The sequence below is a fragment of the Uloborus diversus genome, chromosome 4 (genome assembly GCF_026930045.1).
Source record: "Uloborus diversus isolate 005 chromosome 4, Udiv.v.3.1, whole genome shotgun sequence".
In the NCBI taxonomy this organism is placed as follows: Eukaryota; Metazoa; Arthropoda; class Arachnida; order Araneae; family Uloboridae; genus Uloborus; species Uloborus diversus.
Window position 1 is genome coordinate 68,407,801 of NC_072734.1, and position 23,935 is coordinate 68,431,735.

General features: G+C 31.4%; 1 protein-coding gene across 1 annotated transcript in view; it reads right to left on the reverse strand.

Annotated features, from left to right (window-relative positions):
* Nucleotides 1–23,935, reverse strand: part of LOC129221189 (CCR4-NOT transcription complex subunit 6-like) — a 155,618-nt gene that overhangs the window by 12,924 nt on the left and 118,759 nt on the right. The window contains exons 3-7 of the mRNA XM_054855642.1: nt 21,939–22,096; nt 20,610–20,764; nt 12,096–12,244; nt 3,155–3,385; nt 1,475–1,652 (exon numbers count right to left, since the gene is read on the reverse strand). Coding sequence (XP_054711617.1) covers nt 1,475–1,652; nt 3,155–3,385; nt 12,096–12,244; nt 20,610–20,764; nt 21,939–22,096 — 871 coding nt within the window. The remainder of the gene's footprint in view (nt 1–1,474; nt 1,653–3,154; nt 3,386–12,095; nt 12,245–20,609; nt 20,765–21,938; nt 22,097–23,935) is intronic.

Genomic DNA, 23,935 nt, shown 5'->3' on the forward strand with positions numbered 1-23,935 from the left:
ACATAGATACAAGACCAACACACAAAACGACAAAGAATGAATGGTCATTAGTAAGGATCCAGTAGTTTATTGCCTGCCGAGACAGAAGGGAAAAGCGGAGAAGCATTCAAAGACCATGGGGGAGAAGAGAAAGTGGTCCCTCAAAGTGGGGTGTGGGAGGGGGGAATGGGTGTGGTCTGGTGGAAGGCGTGTTTTTCGCAGTTTTTCACAATTTTTCGAAAATAAGGCTTTACTCCATGGAGAATATCAATAGAACAAATTGTCTCAGAAACAAACTCAAAATATGTTTTTAAAGAGAAATGTTCAATCTCTTGCGCTCCTTTTTCCGTTTTTCCATATCATTTTTCAAACGTGTGAAAATAGTCGTTTAAAGTTTTAAAATGTTATTATAAAAATTTCAAAATAACCACAGAAAAAATAAAAAAGCGCATCTCTAGTTCTGTGTCATAGCCATCGTTTAAAACAAACCGCATGAAAATATTCCAGTAATTTCTCGTGTTATGCTTTGAATAGGTAGCAGATTTTCCCGTAGAGAAAGCATTAGCGTTGAAAACCAAGATGGACGGTAAAGAAGAGCCTTAATTTAATAAGTTTATTTCTTCTACTTTTTTCTGGGGGGGGGGGGGGGTTCACGTGTCTATGTACACAAATAGAGGAACCGCAACTGGACAAGGTAAAAATATGCCAACACTTTGTCTCTATGCTTTCTCATTTATCTTTCTTGCACTTTATTTCCACTTAGGTGCTGACCATAAATGATGACACATTTTTTTTCAACATTTTTAACCCCCTACTCCTTTTGTTACAAAGTGCCGAAATGAAAGTGTTCCTCCCCCCCCTTGTCACATGTCTTACACATGAGACTCTCATAAAAAAACAAAGGTCTTATTGCCAGACTTCTAAAAGCACATGGAACGCTTCTATTAGTCATGGCGCTAAGATCTTTGTGGAACTTTGAAATATGGCATTTTCATTGTAGTTATTGAATGATGATTGTTACATGTCTAATCTTTTTCTCTTTTTGTGTTTTTTCCCCTTGAGGTTTGACAAATTCGTTTAAAATAATTCTGTATAATTAAACACTATCATAACCTTAAACACAAAATCTTAGATGAGAAAAATATATACATTCATTGCTAAATATTTTAAAATATTTAAACATTAAAAAAAAAAAAGGAACATAAAATAGTTATAAATTTTATAGTGTTTTTTAACATCTAAATACGAATGATCTTGTTTGGAAAATGCATAAGTATAGCCTTCAATACATCAGTTTTTATAAAAACTTCATAGTAGAAGGAAAAGCAAATTTCTATATTATAACATAAATAAAAACTCAGCCATAAAATGTGCAAACATTTTCCACAAATGCACAACTTATTAGTCATATTTGCATTATTAAAATTGAAAACTAAATACATAATACATAGCAAGAGTTCCCAAATTGAAATTCAGTTATTGATTCATAACTTACGAATAATTTGTAAACGGCATAATGCCATCACTGTAAGCTCTTGATATTTGAAATGGATGGGTAAATTCATTGTTTTTTGAAGAGTTTCCCAATTTACTCAGACAATCTTTATACACAAATTCTTTAAAATCAATATGACTGGTTGAGACACGGCCTAAAGAGAGGTATTCGATTACACCTGAAAAGAATTTTAAAATGTCATTAATGGTTAAAATACAGGGAAACATACATTTCAAAACAGTGGAATGCATTTATTTTTAAGCACTAAATTGTTACTGAAAACCTTACCAAGTAAAAAACGGTAGGTTGTATGTGATTTTCTGAAGTTGTTTCACCAAACATAAAGACCCATAAATTACAGATCCCCCCCCCCCCAATTAAGGGTGCATGATTATTTCTCTTCTAGTTCATTATTCAGCTATTTACAAGGTGTACCAAATTAGTTTTGCAGTTTTCTTACAAGGTACGTTTCTAAATATATTGTCAAAATTATTTCTTAAATTTTAATTTATAAAGTGACAACACTGTTTGTTCCAGAATTTTCAAAAGAAACTCGGTTCCTTTTCTGAAAATGTTACTTATCGTAATGTTGCGAATATAAATGCTTGTCTCTTACTGGGCGCAGTGCTGAGCATTAATAGTTTTAAAGGAATATGGTAGAAAATAGAAATGGCTTGAAAAAGTACCATAAAAATGTATTTGTGTCATACCGAGAACTTGGATGAAATTAAGGCTGAAAATTTTGTTTCTATCATCAAAATAAGAGGCAATAATATTTCTAATTGAGCTTTGATAAACTTACTCTTAACAATAGAAAACTTGAAATTTCCTTACTATAATCAATCATTATCTTTATTAAAACAAGCTAACAGTTTAAAAAACTCCTTTTGAAACTTGGAATCTTAGTTCCAGGTCTGTTTTGTCTCTGCTCTAAAAATTATTTCAAGCATCACTGACAGATTTTTCTTCTCTAAATTTAGATAAGCCAGTGAGAAATAAAAATAAATCTCTTTTATATTGAACTGACGGGTTTATGCAATATCAAACCAATAATAGAATTATGACTATTGTTGATTGTAGAATTGAAAATATCGCACTTTATGGCAAAAAAAATTTGCCATTGTTTTCTATTGCTATCTATAAAACTATTCATCGAATTTCATTTGAAATTTTATTCACTCAAGAAAATGTAGGTGCTAGGAGAAAATAAAAATTCACTGCTGAAAATATAGTTTTTACCGTAACTTAATCAGGAGTGTCCATCCTGCACCCCCCTCCCAAGAGCGAGCATGTACCCCCTAAAAAAATAGAAATACTTAAAGCAACCCCCCTAAAAATTTCAATGGCAGTCTGCGCCACCATGACGCTTCCCCTCCCCCCCCCCCCAATAGGCACTACTGGCTTAATGAAAAAAAAAAAGATATTTTGGCAGCAAGAGAGGTGGGAAAGAATTGAATTTAGCATGAGGCATAGATTTTCCCTTCCTGCCGTTTGAGCAATTTTAAAGCTGCACTTATTTCAGTAACTTATGCACAAAAGTAAGCATTTCATTCTGAAAAAAATCATTCCACTTGGATGAAATAACTCTATATTTAAATGTAACAACTTATATCATTGTATAAAATTGGTGGAGTCAAGTAAAGAGAAAGAATTTTTTTTTTTTGCCTCAATCAATGATACCTGAATTTGGAAGTGAGTTAAAATCTCCGCAAAGTAGCAAAGGAATGATGTTGGGGTCTTGCTTCTGATGAGGGGGCAAATTACATTTTTGTAGAATATCATCAACAAATGTCTTCAACTCGTGCATGAGCATCATCGTCTGAATCAACTTCACATCGGAGTACTCGGGATCCCAATGGATGTGTGCTGTACATACTAGTAGGGTTTGGCTGGTTTGAGTTGCATCGGAACCTGCAATGGGAAAAAAGGTCTTTAAGTCTTTTCATGAGTTTTATACGATTCAAGTCTTCTACTGCTTTTACTTTTTAAAGCAAATATTTTAAACCTTTATTTTCTTTGGAGGCAAAAAGGAGAAGTGCAATATATGAATGAGTGATATAATGATGGTTTATGGTAATGATATAAATTGAATTTGTTTCTGACATATAAATGTTTTTGTAAACAAAGATTGCAAACAGGTTTTGAGACATTGTTTTTATATTTTGGAAAAGACTTTTCTGATTTTTTAGGCTCTGCAGTTGGTTACTTGGTGTTCCGGCATTTTTTTTAAAAATTTTTTACTTTATGACAAATATTTCACAAAATGAACATTATAAAAATTTTGTACTTTAACCCTTTTATCATAATATATGAAGCGATTACTCAAAAATAAATTATCTATGCAGTAAGAAATATGCATGATTGTTATCTTAATGAATAAAAACAAACAGAGAATGCATGTGTGTAAGTGTGTACGTTCCTTATACAAATCCATTTTACATCAGATCTTGGCCAAATTTGGCATGGAGGTACTTTTGCATTAGGGTTTTGAATGCCAAAAATGTACAAACCGCTTGAATTTTAACTTTAGAACACGAAAAAGGCTCTTTCTACTCGGAATGATGTTCATAACTGCCTGTTGCTGGTCATCACATTTGTTTTGTATATCGTCACAACCCAAAGATTTTTTTTCCTACAAATATAAGCGCTTTTAAGTAAGTAAAAATCAATTTCAAATTGGATATTTATCGTCTGAGCGCGCTCAGTTTTAATTAGCATGAAGTAATCCTGGAGAAGAAATATCTGTTACCATTTTTTGCTTGAGAGCGAACAAATAAAATTCTTGCTTTTGCTTTGACTCTTTTTATGTAATGGGGAGATACAAAACTTTTTCAGTTTGCTTGTTTTTTCACAATTTATTATTATTTTTTGTACTGCAGGTAGAAGATAATCAAGGATTTTAGTAGTGTTAATGGAGACATTTACTATGACTTTTAATCTAATCAGGACTCCTAGATTTGTGATTAATGTTATTTCAGAATGGTTGATGCTGATGTGGATTAAGGGACTGACCTGACATTCCATGTCAGTTCAAACACACCGCAATACCCACCATCTCAGATTTCATTGAAATTTAGTATACTTCTACTTTCCATAGTCCTAAGTAACATCCTAAAGTATTTCTTCTCTATTAAAAATAGTTTTTATTTTTTGACCCTTCAAAGTTTTGCGATTTTGCGCTAGTTGTCATTTACAGTTCTCCCAGAATAAATAGCAGCTGTTTGCAAAAAAAAAAAAAAAAAAAAAATAAAAATAAAAATAAAAAAAATAACTAACTAAAGATAAAAACAATTTGAAAATTTTTATATTATACATTAAGATCTCAAATATTTCAGAAAAAAATGTGTCAAAAATCTAAATTTATATTCAGCAATTAAAAAAATTAACAAACTGAAAAAATAAAAAAATTTTCAATAAAAAAATGATTGTCAAAATTTTAAGTTTTTGGCATGAGGGTCTAAATTAAAATAATTTATATATATTTTAATGATCTTTAACATGTGTGCTAACATATAAAATGAAAATCTTTAGGGGACTTTGAGGGATTCTGCCCTTCTGCCCCCTATTTAGATAAATGAAAAAAAGTTGATCACAATATTACAAACTAAGTTAATAACCGCATTAAAGAAACTTTAAATATTGAAATACATTGGTGTTTGAACTTAAATGTAAACATTTAAATATTCAAGGTTTTTTTTAATTGGAAATAATTAATTATATTAATAATAAACAATAAAAATAAGATATCTCAAAATTCAAAATTTTCCTACAACAATTTATGCATACTAAAAATTATTGTTGAATCTAGGGCAACATAGAAATAAAAACTTTTCATCTAATTCTACTTTATAATTAGGCAATTTATACAAAGTATTAAAAATCCTATAAATACCAGCTCATAGTTCTTAAATTCCTTTTGCCTTATGTCTGTTTTTCATCTTTTCTACTAAGAAGATTAGAAAAAAAACGTATGTCATTCTAGTTGTTTTGTGTGGTGGTTCTACAGTACATCATCAGATCTAGGGCAAATACAAGTAAAAGTTCCATATCTGTGCAGTAATGATTTCTCTAAGCAACTGGGCAAAGAGCAGACTAAAAGACAAATTCAAAGCTAGACGCTACTAGTTTGCAGAGCTTTTAACTTGTTTCATTAATCTAATGCAATATCAAACTGAAACTTGGATTTCTTTATCTCTCATCCAATAGAATAACACAGAAAAGTTTTGGTTTAACTTAGCAATTTATTGGGTATGAGTTTAAAATGGTTACCATTGCCCAAAATGTTTACAATTAAAGCTTTGCAACAATCTCATTTGACCCTAAAAGTGTGTTTTGTTATCTTGAGTGTTTCTATGGTCATAAATGGATCCCAATAACCTGGCATTTGTACAAATGACAGGTATTTTTATTTTACGCTTCACTAGTAACTTTTTTTAGATGTTTTGTTTTCTTTTAAATATATTTGCCTGTCACCTCCCTAAATTTATGGTTGCTTTACAAGCTCCCAAAAAGGAACAGCTGGTATTAGATGACAGCTGATCAGCAAGCTGTATGGTTTACATTTACAGTTAGTTGTTTATATTATATGACTGTGAGATTGGTAACTACTTTTTATTTAAAAGATACTTTCTTTTTCTTAATTCCTCTTTCAACTGCTGCATTAGTTTTATCAAGGGCAGTATGTTCTTTTAAGCCAATTTTTATTTTGTACAAATGATTTATAAACATTATATTTTAAATATTCCTGTTTAAATACAGTGAATCCTCAGTAACTGGACACAGACACACTGATAACCACGTAACTCAACATTTATTTTTCTTAGGGTCTGCCCAATGCCAACTTCAATGGCCCAAAACCTTTCTAACTTGACACACATTTGCTAGAATCCCTATAAGTCGATTTCCAATAGCTATTCTAGTTCAATCCATTCTTTCATATTGACCTTTCCTCAAAATTTTAGATAAGCTCTTTTAGAGAATTCTATCTTTTTCTAGGGCAGCCAGCAACCACTCTGTGCTGTTAATGCAAAATTCTAAAAGGGTAGGATAAAATGTACCTAATGGGAGGCCGGTAGAGAAAGAAGGCACCATTACTTCTTTTCTAAACAAGTGTGAGCAGGACTTGTTATCTTTAGCAGACCTGACTAACAAAAGCTTTTACTTTTCAACAATTATGTATTTATTTCTCACAAGATATTCAAATCTATTGTTAATTTTATTACACATTTTTCAAAGAAAGAAAATGAAAAGAATAGAAAATTCATTTACTTTAATTAATTTTCATAATGTGAATGTTAAGCATTAATATAATATTATATAAGCTTAGTATAAGTGATACACAGAGAACATTTTTAGGAATTAAAATTTTGGAACCCCAGTAAGTAGAGGAAAAGTTGCAAGTTAGTTACGTCATTAAGCCGGGAGGGGGGGGGCAGCTGGAACCCCCCTGCAAATAATAATTTGCTTTCCAATTGTCATTAAAAAATATATAAAAATCCATTGAATATGAGAGGTGCATAAATACTAATTTATTTGTTCATTTGCTATGAGGGGAGGGGGGGAGGTAATTTACTTTATTTAGAACATATTATTACTAAACAATCAGGCCATTAATTTTTAAGGGGTGTTAAATGTAATTTCAAGAAATTAAAAGGATGAATTTGTCGTTTTATAGCAGGAAAACTATAATGGAAAAACAGTTCCATGATAGCAATTTTTTTCAACGTGAGGGGATGGGGGGTCCTAAAAGTTCTAGAAACTGTATGAATATGAATTGGTGTTAAGACTTTACTTTTGTTTTCAGTTGTCTGGACTAAAATGCAGTAATCCATATGTAGATATTGTTGTATGCAACTTTTGAATTTCATGATATCTTATTTTCAGAATGTCTATATTTTAAACTATTTTTAACTATTTCAAATAAAAAAAAGCTTGAATATTAAGTTTGAATGTTAGAGTTCAATATTTAACACGCTCTATATTTAAATTGTTTAAATAATTGCTGGGAACTCTGTTTTCAAAGACATGGAAGAACTTTTCTATATGATGCTTTCGTTGTTTCTAGGGGGAAGGACAGAATCACCTAAAATACCCATAACTTTTTTCATAGGAAAAGTTAGGGCACATACTCATGATATTTTTTTCTTTTAAATCATAATTTTTAAAACTGACCCTGATGTTAAAAATTTTAAATTTCGACAATGGTTTTTTTGACCAAAAATAAAAATCAAAATGTTTAACTTTCTAATTTCTTTAAAATTCTTAGTATAAACTAAGATTATTATAATATTTTTCATAAAAATATTCCGAGTCTTAAACATTTTTTATGAAAATTTTCAAAAAGATACTATCATAAGTTGCTGAGAAACATTTTTTTTCCCATTAACAACAGCTCAGTTAGTGTCTTTGAAAATGACAAAAAATGCAAAATCAAAAAATTTCAGAAGTCTATAAAATTAAAATACATTGAGATCGAAAAAAAAAAAAACCCTAAGGGGTTGCTTTTAACCACGAAATAAGGAAGTAGACCAAGTTTCATCAAAATCCGAGATTGTAGGTGTTGAAATCCCATTTTTGTGGTTAATTTGACATATTTTAAACTATTTCAAATAAAATAGAAGCTTAAATATTATTTTTTTATAGTTGAGTTCCATATTCAACTCACTGTATATTTGAATTTTTGTCATAATTGCTGACAATTCTGTTTTTAAGAATATGGAAGAGATTGTATGATGTTTTACGCTTTTTTTTTCCAGAATGTGGGGAGGAGGGGGGGGGCAGAATCCCTTAAAGTCCCCTAATGTTTTTCATTGGATATGTTAAAGTACATATTCATGATTATTACTTAAAAAAATGACGAGTTTTAAAGCTGACCCTCTTGTTGAAAATCAGAATTTTGCCAACACCTTTTTTTGAAAAAAAAATTCAATTTTCTAATTTTTTAAAAGAATTTTGTGTAAACTAAGATTAATAAAATATTTTTTATCAGCATGTTCAAAGTTTTTCTATTTTGTGTAAAATTTTTTAAAAAGATTATAGCATTAGTTACTAAGAAATATTTTTTTTTCATAAACAATAACATCTCAGTTTGAGTGTCTCAAAAATGACAAAAAATGTAAAATCGCCAAATTTCAAAAGGCTATAAAATCAAAACGCATTGATACTGAAAGAAAAAAAAAAAGGAGGTTACTTGTAACCATAAAGGGATGAAGTATACCAAGTTTGATCAAATTCCGAGATGGTGGGTGTTAAAATCCCATTTTTTTGGTTGATTTGACATGGAATGACCCTGACGTTGTTATTCTAATGGGGGCTTTTAGAGAACTTACTCAAAAGAAACATTTTTCCGGATACTCTTCCAATTCTGATGATATTTAAAAGAGACAAAGTTAATGTTATTTTGAAATGTTTTCTCATTCTGAGAAAGAGCTTTTGTCACAATTTTCCTTATCCAGATAGATAATCCATATAAGAGGGACTGTTGATATTATTGGAATACTGTAATTCTTATTCTAACAGGAAATTTTAGAAACAGATGTCCTTATCAGAATAGGGAATTTGAAGGAATGTTTTTCTTATGGGAAGTTAGTGGGAATTTTTAAAAGGCTGTTGCCTAACTCTAATGGGGATGCTTAAGGATTGTTGTCCTCACTCAAGCATTTTTAGGGACTAATGTCAAGATTGTACAGGGGTTTGTCCTAATTTCAATAAGGATACAAGAGTTTACTATTCTAATGAGTCATTCAGCTGTAATTCTATTTATTTATTCAGGAGAAAAAGACATGCCTCAAGGCTTACTATGTGACAGCATTTTTTCTCTCTTTTGGCAGGGATGGATGCAACAGCTCAGGTAGCTCACGCAGTGCCCGGGGTAGTGTTACCTTTATTTCCAAAGTTGCCTGATTCGAATGGGAATTTTTAGGGTCTAGTGTACAAACTTTTAATAGGAGATTTACAGGAATTGTTATTATTATTCTGATAGACAATTTTAGCCTTTTTATTAAATTTAAGTCGATTGTTAAACAAGCGTTAATTGACATAACTTTTATTTTCCAAATAGACCATGCAACGCCGAGTGATGTAGCTCAGGGTGACGACAGGAACTGGAAAAAAAAAGTTCCCTGACTTTTTCCCTGACTAAGTTCACTAAATTTCCCTGATTTACCTTACCAATGATAATGGTTTCTTTTCTATGCCCTACCTGAAAAGCATTGCATATTAAATAAAATACAGCGTTTAAAATGGTTTAAGCTGTTAAATAAAAATATATTTTGAAAAGATGCTCCCCCCCCCTTTTTTTTGGTAAAAATTGTACATTAAATTATCGAAAGAGAAATATTGTAGGAAATCTAAAACAAATACTTTATGTCCAGGAACCATTTAACATAAGAATTCCAAGAAATTATTGAAACCACTATGAAAAACATATCTAATCATGATGTAACTAAAAAATTTAAATGGAAATAATCTTGAACTGAATTTTCAAGCAGTATAATTGTTGCTGCAAGAATAACAAACAAGTGATAGTTAAAGTATGGTAGTAATGTAGTTTTACTTGGGTAAATACTACTGTCGTGTGCAGGTAAACGGCAGTACCTGCAGAAATTAGTTTTCGAGATATTTGAAGAAATGTGAGGTGGATTCAGTACTAACAATAGGAAAATGTTGGAATTCGACGCTTTTTTCGTCCCTCTTTTTCAGCGGAAACCAAATAAGCGAGTATGTAAAATAAAGGTAAAAATACCATGGATGACAAAAATGTAAAAGAAAATGAAAAATGTTCAGTTTCTGCCCTTTACCTGCGCACGGCAGAATAGACATATTTATGTAAAACAAATTGAAATCTTTCAACAACCAGTAATATTGAGCTATTCTCTAATACTCCATTAAACTTAGATTTTAATGAATGCATACAGCATTTTAACTATTAAATAATAATAATAAAAAAAATATTTACTATGTACACAACTCAATTTCAAATGATTTCATTAGTTGTCGAAAAAAATCTTAGATTACTTTAGTAACAAACAACATTTAAATTCAAAAACAATTATTAATTTCAAAATGTATGAATATGGTTTTAAAATAAAAGAGTTTTAAAGGCTGAAAAAACCTTCCTGTAATCTGAAGTGACAGGAAATAATACTATGGCGGGGGGGGGGGGGGGGGACATTTTTGATTTTAAGTCAAAATTCAATTTTAGCAATTAAATTAAAAATGCCAATGATAACATTGAAGATTTTTTCAGCATTAATTTAAAAAACAAAGATTCTTTCTTGAAACTGAGATAACAGTATGCTAATTACTTCAAGACAATGAGTAAAAGCAAGGGAACAAAGTCATTAATGATGGCTTCCTCTTTGCCTGTAGGGTTGTTTATTTTGCGTAACATGAACTGTGTGAAGGAAAATTCAAGCTAGGTAAAATAAACAACTTTACAGACACAAAAGCAATCTTAGGAAGCTCATCCTGAAATTGAATACTTTGACCTTGAGTAGAGTCGGCTCTGGTAGCTCTGCCGCCCTAGGCAATATTGACAATGTCGCCCCCTCCCCCATTAAATAATAACAATAATTATAAAATGTAAAATAATGATATATTAATAAAACAAACAAAAAAAAATAGCAAAGTGCTTGGAATAAGAGTTTTTAATAATTCCAAACTGGGTTTTGCATAGCCAAGCACTGGTTCCCCCATTTAACAATATCTTTTTTAACATTTAAGTAGTGCACCTTATGGCACTGAAATAGATATTAATATTTTCAAAAGACTTTTAAATCACGCAATTTGCCGCCTCTAAAATTAAAATGAATTTCTAGTTAAATTCCAAACTATATTTTGCATATCCAAGCAGTGGTACACACTCTAAATTATTATTATTATTTATATTTTGCATTGAAGCAGTGAATCTTATGGCACTGGAACAGATATTCAAACTTAAAAAAAAAAAAGCTTCAACCTCAAAATTTGCTGCCCTAGGCAAGCGCCTAGGGCGCCTACCCCAGGAGTAGTTCCTGCCTTGAGGAAAAAAGATGCACAAATACGCACCGCTTTAATTTTACTCTTTTAAAACAAATAATTGGCATAAAATTCGTAGGGAATCAAAGTACTGCATTTTGCAAGGAAAATTTTTTTTTTCTTCATTTGATCAATTTTCCCTGATTTTTCCCTGAGTGATAAAGTTCCCTGACTTTTCCCTGATCTGTCGCCACCCTGTAGCTAGTATTGAATAAAAGACAATATTAAAAAATTATAATTATTACAAAAAAAAAAAAAAAAACCCCTTAGGCATTTTAAAGCAAAAAAAAAAAAAAAAAAAGATAGGGAAAACATTCTGAATGAATTCTTATTAATATTTTTTCGAAGGGAAATGCTTTATTACATAAGGATTAAAGAATACCCAATTTGAATTATAGTACACGGAATAGAATTCTTGTTATTCACATATGAACATAATTTCTCAAGATTAATTTGATTCATTTCCTCAAAAGTCATTCAGTTACTTTTCTATCTTTATTCTCAGGTGTATATTTTACAAAATCAACTGGCTTTACTCAAATTTGGACAGTGAGATATTTAAAACTAGAGCAGCTGCAAGTAATTGCATTGTAAGAAATGTTACCTTGGTATGCTCCCACTCTAGTTTGAAGCAGGGCAGCTAAACCTATGTTATCCTTGGTCATCACTCTATTGAGCATATCATCAGATCCTTCAGCATTGGCCATTGCCAGTTGGTTGAACTCCACTAGGTGATCCTTCACCAGAAGAAATCTATTGCAGAAAAATGAGAAGCTAATTAGAACCAAGTGAAAAAAAAAACCTTATAAAATATCCAATTGCATGTTAATAGTATTCACTTTGAATTTCATAATGGAATCATTTTTTTGTTTTTTAAAGATATTAGACGTCATGATACGGTTTAGAACATTCTAGAAATTTCTATCCGATAAAACAATGTTATAAAGCCCAAAGTAAGGTGCAGAGAAATAATTTTTGTTGCTAAATAAATTCAGGTGTAATTATCAAAGTTTTATTAAAATATTGGTAAATTTCAACATGGAACCATTTTATTGTTGAGTGCACAACAAGCCTTTAATCCAATTTAGACCATGTGTTGCACAACATTGCCTGAGGAATAAAAGTAAAACCTTCAGTCATCTTGAACTTCAGTGTAGCAATATCAATGAGCACAAACACTTTTGAATTGCGTACTTTAGCCTTTACATAACACAAAGAAAGAACCATGGAGGCTATGGTAATTTTGCAGGAGCATAACAATGAACTATCACCTCCTAGAGAAACATTGTGTCCTAGTAAGCAAGAAAAAGTGCATTGTTCATCCCAAGAGGCTGGTACCCCCCTCCCCCCAATATGTTAGAGAATCATACCAATGTATCTTACAAAAAAGGACAACACCAAGACAATAAACTTCATGGTTAGAGAAATCATTGCATCCACCCCTTAAGTGACTGATCATTTCAAATTGGGTTATTTGCTTGATGTACTTAGGATGACATAAGTTCACTTAATTAAATTTGCTGGGATTATTATTTGCTCTAAGTACTTAGCAAGACAAGTTTGCTAATTATGCTATGAAAACTTCGTAATCAGCAATAAAATTATTTTTATAAATGCCACACTTTCCATTTCATAGCAGTTATATCAGGGACGAATTTCTAGGATAATAATAACATGAATCTTTGTTGATCATTCTTTGAATCCTTTATTTTAGATGTATTGTAATAGAACAGCGGTTCCCAACCTTTTTCTCTTTGCGAACCCCTTGGAACAGGCAAAAAAGTTCGCGAACCCCCTGATGTTGAAATTAGTAACATGTAAGAAACAATAAAAAAACAGCATGTTTGCTTTCCATTTTTTGCAGCATTTGATTGCAATAAACAAAAATATGATTGTAAAATATCATTAAGTGCAAACATTAATAAAAAGTTAAAACTACATCTACAAGAAAAATTATAAACAAGAAGTTTTATAAAGCAACTATTTTTTTAAGCATACTTTAAATTGGGGAAAAAATCCTTAATGCGATATTTGTGGCTGTTTGACGGAACAAAGAAACTGAAAGTTTGGTTCAATGTCTGACAGTTTGAGTCTTAAATCAGGCTCTGCATTCAATCTGCTTCGGTATTTATCTTTGAGATAAGTATAGGAGGAAAATCCTTTCTCGCACAGATATGTTGTACAAAATGGTAATAAAATTCGGGTAATAATTTTGGTAATAATTTTTTGGACAAAACGGTATAGTCATTTCTTACACTGAGCCAGAAGTCAATTAACGAGAGCTCTTTAAAGGTAGTTTTCAATGAATTATCACAGGATAACTCGATGAGCATTTCCTTTTCAGGTAATGTCAGAGTATTCTCTAAGCATGGATTTCCTTCAAAAGGATTGCGTTTGAGAGAGGGACGTTACGCCTATTAGGAAAATACTCGTCGAAAGTTAGTTCAAGATGTTGCAGATGTTCACATACATTTCTTTTAACGCTTTCATCAAGTTTCATTGAGTTTTCTGATAAAAAACTACTAAGAGAAGTGAAACAAGAAAACTCACCCATTTCCAGGCATTAGATCCAGAAATTCAATTTTTTTTACCATAGCTTCAATTTTATCATATACAACGAAAATATTAACAACTGCACCTTGCAAGGATAGATTTAATTCATTTAATTTTGAAAAGGTGTCAGCTAAATATGCAAGCCTTTGCATCCAAAGAGGATCGAATATGCAAGTGGACAAGTGAAATGGATGATCAACAAAAAATGCTTGGACTTCTAACTTCAATTCAAATAAGCGTGTCAAAATTTTGCCACGGGAAAGCCATCTAACTTCTGTGTGAAGAAGTAAAGTAACATGAAGGCTTCTCAATTCCTCACAAAGCGCGTGAAATAGACGGCAGTTTGTGGCACGTGATTTTATGCAATTTACAATTTTTACCGCATCATTCAAAGTAGCGGATAATTCTGCGGGAATACGCTTACATGCTAATGCTTGTCTATGAATGCAGCAATGAGTCCATTCAATTTTCTCGTTGATCTTCTTTACTCGCACCACAAAGCCAACAAATTTTCCTGTCATTGATTTTGCACCATCCGTGCACACACCCACACACAAAGACCAATCTATTCCATTTTCTTCAAAGTAACTGTTGACCAGTTCGAAAATTGCTTCTCCAGTTGTGTTGGTTTTCAAAGGTTTTGCAAATAGTACATCTTCTTTAATTGTATGATTAAAAATGTACCTAACATAGACAAGTAATATTGCAGCGTTTGCTACATCAGTCGACTCATCAAGCTGGATCGCAAAATTATTCTCTTTTATTCTATTCACAAGTTCTTTCTCCACATTACTTGCCAAATCAATAATTCTGTGTGATGCTTTGTTGTTTGATAGCGGAACCAAATCAATTTTTTTTGCTGACTTTTCTCCCAGCATACACTTAGCAATATCTTTAGCACACGGTCCAATTAAATTTTCTGCAATTGTATGTGGCTGTCCAGATCTTGCAATTCTATAACTGACTCGATATGAAGCTTCAAGGGCCATTTTACTATCTTCGTTGGGTTCTAACAGGAACGTAGAGACGCTACACTTTTTATTATATTCCAATTTTCTTTTAAAATATTCGATAGGTTTGTCCTTGTGTGTCGGATGCTTTGTTTCGAGGTGTCTTCTCAGAAGTGACGGTTTCAAACTGCTGTTCGCTAGAACTTCGTTGCAGAGAAGACAAAGCGGTCTAGGTTCAGACTCTTCTCCAGTAAAATAAAAGCCCATTTGTAAATAGTCACTGTCATATTTTCGCCTTTTTCCTTTTTTCTCCCCTAGTTCACTTTTCTGTTTAGTCGGGGGAGGCGGCAGTTCATTACAGCTATCTATTTCAATATCCTGTGTTGATTCGAAAGTTACTGCTGATGTTGAGGGTTGATCGATTGACTGCTTGTCCATTTGTCGCTCAACCAAACTACCAGTTTTCAACCATCGATCCATAACAGCAGAAAGTTATTAAATCATAAAAGTTACCAACACGATTATAACTTCACAAACAGAGTAGCAAGTTCACGTAGCAAAACCAATTGCAAACAAAATCACTTGTTTTCAAGCATCTCTAAAGTATCTCTAAATACGTCTGTTAACAACTATTTCCCCAGAACTATGAGCATGCTGATGTTATATATTTTTGAAAACGAACAGATGGGTAAAATCCAGTAATAAATTTTAAGTTTGGAGCCTTTTGCTGTCTTGTCTGCTATTCGATGACTGAATTCGACGGAAATTCCCGAGTTATATTTCAACCAGATTAGAAATAATACCCTATGATGCATTGTTTGAGAATTCTTTATTTTTTTCGACATATGTATATTATGTATATTGTTTGATTGACTCCACGCGATGGCTCCTTTTTAAGGTCATCGTGATCCCCGCCACAGCTTAATACAACGTTTCTGCATGGCGCCTCGCAATAAAGAAGGAAGGATATCTCTTTTTGTTGTCTATCAAAAAAAATGAGAAAATTTCTTTTTAACCAAGATTATAAAACCGCTGAAAGATTTTTTTTTTTTTTTTGAGCTTAATACAAGAGTCTGGCGCGTTTTCAAATTAAAAAAAAAATTTAGTGACTATGTGTGCAAATTGAATATTTTATAATTTTTTACCAAACTAGGAAAAATCCGCCATTGCATCGAAATTTTCGCGAACCCCCTTCCTGCACCTCGCGAACCCCTGGGGGTTCGCGAACCACCGGTTGGGAACCTCTGTAATAGAACATACAAAATTTTCTGAACCTTAAAATTGCATAGCAAGGAATTTTTCAAATGTTAACAATTGCAGTATGGTTTCAGAAAAAGTAAATGGTGAGCTACTAATTTATTGCATTTCTACAACAAAGTTACCATGACTTTAAATAACACACAAAGTGTGTACATGTTTATATTGATTTTAAAAAAGTTTTTGAAAAAGTACTGCATGGAGTTCTACTCGGCAAACTAGTTGAAATAGCAGTGGGAGGAAAAAATTTAATATGGGTTAGGAATTGGTTGACTGGAAGGAAACAAAGAATAATTTTAAGGGGAAAGTATTTTCAATGAAGTGATGTTTTAATTGGGGTTCCCTAAGGATCAGTTTTGAGGCTCCTTTTCTTTCAATTACTTTTATAAATGATATACACGAAATTATTTCTGGAAACATGAATTGTTTTGCAGATGACATCAAAGTTATGGGGATTGCAGAAAATGAAGAACGAGTAAAAAAACTGGAACTTAGATCGTATAACTGGTAGACAAGTGAGGTATGGTAGATAATGTTGAGAAACGTCAAGTTCTACATTTTGGTTATGAAAATAGGGGTGCAAGTTATTATTTACAGGGTTTAGTCATTAGTTAGGTGGAAAATATTATTGATCAGGCAGTTTTGATAAATCTGGACTTCTACTTTTATACAGAAGTTTTGAAATACACAGAAAGGGTACAAAGAAGGTTAGTAAAAGAACTTTTCAGATTTGGATTATAAAGTCAGAGTTAAAAGTCTTAATACGTATGGCTTAGAGCAAAGGGGGGGGGGTGATTTAGTTGTTTAAATCTATCAAAACGAAACATGTTAAAGAGTTAATTTTTGCATGGAAAAGAAGATGAGATGTCATTGGTTTTAAGCTATTCAAATCTCAGGCTAACCAAGAAAAAATGCTACTTTATTAGGGTTGTTGGCACTTGAAACACTTTACTGGAAGAGGCTGTAATGAGCAAGGGAATAGATAGCCTTAAGAGGGTCATTGATCTTCCTTTATGACTAATAAATTGACTGGGACCAGCCAGGGTTGTTTAGTTTAAACCACCACGGTTTAAACCAAGTGATTAAAAAAAAAAAAAAAAAACATGTGGTTTTTTTCAAACATGTTTTTTTTTTGAAAATTTTCATAGTTTTCCCCCAAATGTTTTCATAAACTTAACATATTATTGCAAAGAATAAAATCTAATTGATGCAAAGTAACTAGCAAAGCTTTATAAATAAATAACAGATTTAATAAATTTAGACTTATAACTGTTAAGGTAATGCAAGTTTGCTAAATAGTTTTTACTTTCTTCTATATCTAATATATGGAAGAAAGGATTGGATTTGTGCAAATTTTCAAATTTCAACGGATTTGAACGTTTTGAGGTGTGCTGAGTCCATTTCGACCATTTTTGGAAAATGTCTGTCTGTCTGTGTGTGTCACGTCTGTGTGTGACCAGTTTTTTGTGGCCGCTCTACAGCAAAAACTACCGCATGAAATCGAACGAAATTTGGTACACATATGTGCCCCTATGTGAACTTGTGCCCATTGGTTTTTGGCGCGAATTCCTCCAAGGGGGTGGAGCAATGGGACATTTTTTGAGTTACGCATGCTTGCTATTCCTCAGGAAGTAACTGGCGGAATCAAACAAAATTTGGTCCATATGTTGCCATTAACAGGAACAGGTGCTGATTTAATTTTGGTGTCAATAACTCAAACGGGGGGTTGAGCTATAGAACGTTTTTTGTCGTCAATTGTGAATGCTGTATCTCAAGAAATAATGAACGGAATGAAAGAAAAATTTATTGGCAAGCAGCCCTTAGTGGGTATAAGAACTGATTTTATTTTGGTATCAACAGCTAAAAAGGGGATAGCGCAATCGCTCGTTCTTTATTTCCATTGTGAGTGCCGTATCTCAAGAAGTAATGCTACGTTCTGGTTGAAATTTGGAATATATGTGAATCCATATGTAAACAGGCTTTGGTTCAATTTTGACGCCAATCGCTCCAAGAGGTGTTTTTTTCTGTTTTTTTTTTGCAAATAAAAATATTTTTATTAATGCAACAATAAGAAAGATAAATCGTAATAGATTGTCGTATGCGTATTTCTCGTGATTTTAATTGTATGGAAATGATACGAAATATTATCTCAATGATTTAAAATTTTTAACTGTTGCCATCTTATGTTTGTTAACAAATAAAATATTTGTAATTAATTCAAGCTAGGCTTTTAAAATAACTTTCAATTTTCGCTCTTTGCTTTGCTCTTGCAATAATTCAGGCATTGGGATGGTCGTCAAGTTTTTGCATGTGTAATTTTGTTTTTGTTGGGAATATTGCTTCCTTGTCAAGCATGGGGAGGGATCAGAAAAAAAAAAAGAAAAATATAGAAGAAAGTTTCGTGATGGCCACAACATACTAGTTTTTTTTTAAACTAAGTTTTTCTAAAATTACACGAAAAAAAATCCAAGTCGCTCTTTTATTATTTTTAATTATCATTATTTTTCAGTCTTTTGTATTTCAAAAGATAGTTCAAAAAGTATATTTCAATCCAAACTTCATGTACTACTTAATTTGCTTACTTACTTACGATTTATTGAGATAGATTATGTACCACTGAAACGATGCATAGTGTAAAAATATCTACGCTAGTGGTTAAACACTAGAATATTTAAACGACAAGAGAAAAAAAAATAACTAAATAAGTCCAAGAACACTTATACCTGCACACTTTTTGTATCCCTGAATGACGATGCAATCAAAGAAAGAAAAGAAAATGTATCAAATTATGAAAACAGAGAACATTCATGTCACTCTGTGGTCTTTAAAAAAAAAAAAAAGTAATGCCAAATTTTCACTTTTCAAAGAACTTTTTTTATCCCAATATAAGAAGTATGATGCATGAATGGTTGGAAAATTGAATAAACATTAATTTTTATGACATTATTAAAATGTGTTTCATTATTTAAATATGTTAAAGAGGCTTTTCATTTCTTTGATCAAAAAAAAAAAAAAAAAAAAAAAAAAATGTATTCCTAAATGCATTAAACCAGGAGAAATAATGTCTACAATGGAAAACATAATGATTTTTTTAAAACCTACTAGTCCTGTTTCTGTAATTGCTGTCACTGATACATTAGGTAAATAAATTACATGATTCTTAACTTAATTTTTAAACAAAATATGCATTGATCTTTTGATTTTCAAAGTTGTATAATGTACATTAGACTAATGATTCATTTGTTGATAGTGCAAAATACTTTCCCATGTTTAAAAATGCGTGATTTTAATTTTACTTTTTTATTTATAATAGATAGCTATAATAATGAGGAAATAAATTTGCAAGAATTTATTCTTAGTTATTTGTAATTAATAATGTTTGAACTATCACAGCAAATTATTTCTTTGATTATTTATACCAAGATCTTATTACATATTTTTTTTTTATAATAGTTAAAGGTTTTCAAACAATATTCTCCTATAGAAATCTTTAACTATGAGCAAATGAAATTACAAGATTTTACTCTTAAATATTTAATTGATTACGAAGAAATTAGGTACAAATATGAATATTATACTTTCCTTAACAAATTATTCATAAAGTCTTTATGATTTCCCTAAAATAAAATTGTTTTTCTTACAAATAGTAATAAAAACCAAATAAACCCGGTTTAAACCAAAAAAAAAAAAAAAACTGGTTTAAAAAAAAAACACTTTTTTGGGTTTTTTTTTTTCAAAAAAAAAAAAAAAAAAAAAAAAAAATAATAATAATAATAATAATACCAACTCTGGGACCAGCTTAGCTGGGCCCAGTGCCTATTGCTGGTCGACACACTTGTATTTCTATATTTATGCCAAATTGAATAACTTTTTTTGTGCTTCAGTAAGGTTTTTATATATTAATTTTCTTGATGCTATTTCTGTAACAATTTCTTGGTGCAATATTAGTATATTATCTGTTTTTAGTGTGAATAATTTTGCTGCACTAAAAAGTATTTGTATTAAACCACATTTTAACCTATTGCAATTACAGAAATTTTTTTTAACACCAACAGAAATTTCCATAATAATGTACTCTTCTGACAAAATGTCACAAAAAACCCCGATAAATTCAATAACATAAAAATGCAAGAGATATTAGATTAATTTCCTGAAATAATTCCAAAGCAATAAAATACTTTTGCTTTAAAAGGAGACTAATCGAAAACCTTTGCTTATTATATTATCTGTTGGAAAACTAAGAGAAAAATAGTAAGAAAACAGAATAAATAAAATCTGGAGATTAAAATCAGACTAAAAAATCTTTAGAGTGAAAAACTTAAACAATAGTATACACAAAAACAATATTTTTTACTAACTTGCTAGTTTTGTAGAAAATTGCACATCCATCTACGTGTTTGCGTTCACCTTCAGACATCGTTTTCGCTCGGGATTTAGGAGAAAATATTCCATCATATCCTTCATTTTGCAGTTCTGGCAAAAAGTATTTGTAAAACTGTTCTGTCTCTACTTCCTGCAAACAAAAACGATTTTGGTTCAGTGAAAAAGTTCTAGCAGATATATCGGAACATAAAAGCAAGTTAAGAGGTTTGACTAAGACTACGAAAAATATTTTGAAATTATAATTTCCGAAAAAAGAAAAGAAAAGGTGAGCTTAAATCAGAAATAGTCATGACTTCATATTAAGTAAATATTAGTCAGAACTTTCGTGCAAATAGCCTAATTTTGAAAGTTAAACATTATTATGTTCTTTATAAATCTGTCACATTTCTTCAGAAAAAAAAAAAAAAAAAGACAGATGGCATTTTATGAATCCTGACAAAGCGAAGCTAATCAAATTAACTTGCCCATAACAAAGCCTCTTACTTACTTACAAAACCACATACATACTTAAATGTACAGTACAGTTCTCAAAATTCGGTAACTATGAAGTTAGTACAATTTCTGATCTAGGAATTAACGAATCTCGGATCGGTACTGAACATTTCAAAATGGCGAACATAAACGTTGGGCGTCTTAGAAAACTTATGTACTATTTTCACTTTCATAGAAATACTGACCGCAAATTCTCATTTAAAGTCGAGCGATTTAGTGCAATGAAATGCTGTTCACAATCGGAACATCTATTTATTAAACGCGATTACACGGGCCAAAAATTTAAGAATCTTTTCCCCCTAGCATAAAAAAATCTGAAGAATTTTATGATTTTAGTTTGAATCTTTGAACTAAACACTAAAGAAATAAATACTGGGATATTGTAATGTTATTCTATTGCCTGACAGTTACGGCCGACAATGATCGTAATCGCAGAAAACGGTCAATTTTAGATTTGTAAGATTTTTGCACAGCTGATTGCACGGAAATCAATTCTTTTTCGGAGGGGGGGGGGAGACTCGTGTAACAAAGTTACAATTAAACCACATTTTAACCTATTGCATTCACAGACAATAAATGAAAAAAAAACCCAAATTTTATTGCTACGAATTGAAACTGAAAGTAACAAAAAGAGGTTACCGCAAAAACGAGCCCTTTATAAAAATCGGAGAAAATAAATTTTAAAGAGGTCAAAAGTTCAAAATATAAAGCAATAGAGAGAATGGGTAGCATTATATTCAAATAAAAACTAAAGAAAATTCGCACTCTTGAAAGTTTAAAGTCCTATTCATAAAACGGTAAAAGATACATACCTGTAAGGATATGATATCAGCTTTGTAGTGAAAAATTTCTTGTAAAATATATTTTTTCCTATAGGACCAATCTAAAGCCCAATTTGGGCAGTACCCATACATCTGGCGTGTAGCATATTTATCACAGAGAATATTGTAGCACATGACTGTGAATATACCTGAAAAGAAAAGAAAAAAATAAACCAAAATGTACACATAACTGCATACATACATTTCCCACTCAGATTTCAACATAAACTTCCATTTCAACCACCCATAAATCAATTTTGATTCTTCTTTTTTGTGATGTCTGTACGTACGTACCAGAGCAGAAGTGCACTGGTGCCAGAATGCTGTTATGATACTGCATTTCTATACCTCATCCACGGGAAAGATAGACTAGGCGTAAAAGAATTGCGTCATTTGGCGTCCTCAATCCCGCACTTGGCTTGGACAAAAGAACAAATTGGTACCAAGCAGTAGATGAATGCTCATCCTTTTTTTACCCTTTTCTTTTCATTTAAAAGAAAATCCATAAAAATGGCATAGCGGTACTCCTTGTGGAAACCTTTTTGCTTACTTTCTGTCTATGTATTCTGTGAATAGAGTGTAGAAAAGTTATTTTTTCTCTCACATAAATTGTGCTTCCATTTTTCATTTTAAGATTAAGCATTCAATATTTTTAAATTTGTATATAATATATCATTTTTCCAACAATATTCACAGACACTTCCAGTAAAAACCACTCTAAAACCATTCTTCTAAACTTAGTGGTTCTCAATCTTTTGGCTATAGAGGACAACTTGGTACCCACCCCGAATCTTAAGCGGACCATATAAGATAGAAACAATGAGTCCACAACAATTATACAAGGTGAAATGAGATAGATCCAAAAGTTTTCTTAGATAATTTTTAATTACAACTATAAAAATAATATGGATTAATCATCACTAGCTGTTCGCAGACCAAGTGAAAATTGCTACCAACCACTGGCTGAACGTTATTGCATTAAAACACACACAAGAAAAAAAAATTATGAATTAAATTTTAAAAAATCCGATTTATTTAATTAATTAATTTTTTTAAATTATAATTTTTAGCATTCATAGCTGCTATTTTAAACAAAGCAGGCAAGTCTTATTTGGCACTGTATTACATCTCATGTTCCCCAACACAATTCTATATCCATTACATTGCTTATATTTTCGGGAATGATAATAATAATAATAATAAACTTGAATAAATCAGTAGAAAAGCAAAATACCATGCGAGCTAGTGATAACTCTCATTATTATATTAACGTAGGGTTATCCGCCAGTGGTTGACCACTTGCCAGTAGTTGACCACTCGAGCACTAATATGTACAAAACAAGAATAAATAAGTAGATATTTTTAATCTGATTGCTGGAACTAATTTATAGCATCCCATGAAGTGTTCTGTTAAAATTTATAGTTGTAACTAAAGTTTTGAATGGAGGTTAGGATGGTACAATTACAAAGACATATTAAAAATTTCAAGAAAATCACTTTTCTTACTAGTGAAAATAGAAAAGTAGTACTGTGGCAAAATGGCGGTTCTAAGCATGCTCTTTTAAAAAGAAATACATACCTTTAAATCTTCGGAAACGACCCCATTCAGAAAATAATTAATTTTTTTTTCTACACCCTTTAAAAACGAGCGTTACATGATGAATTTTTAAAACAAACCAATGGGCGCAGCTTAATTTCTAACAGCAGAATTGCTAGAACCCCATAAAAAGGCTTCACAACTCCTGTCTATACTGATTGCGTCGCCCACCGTTGCACGTGCTAATAGAAGCGATGTTGAATGACGCATGCTCAGAGCTCTCGTCTAAATAAAAGAATAAAAAATAAGGCTCCAAATTTTCCATTAGAATAATGACAACAGCTCTAAGAATACTCGTATGCATTGAATGCGCTGCCTAAAATCCCACATTCTTCCGGAGAGGAAGGAAAAACGAGCTGATGTGTGCATCACATGACTTCCTTTTACTCCA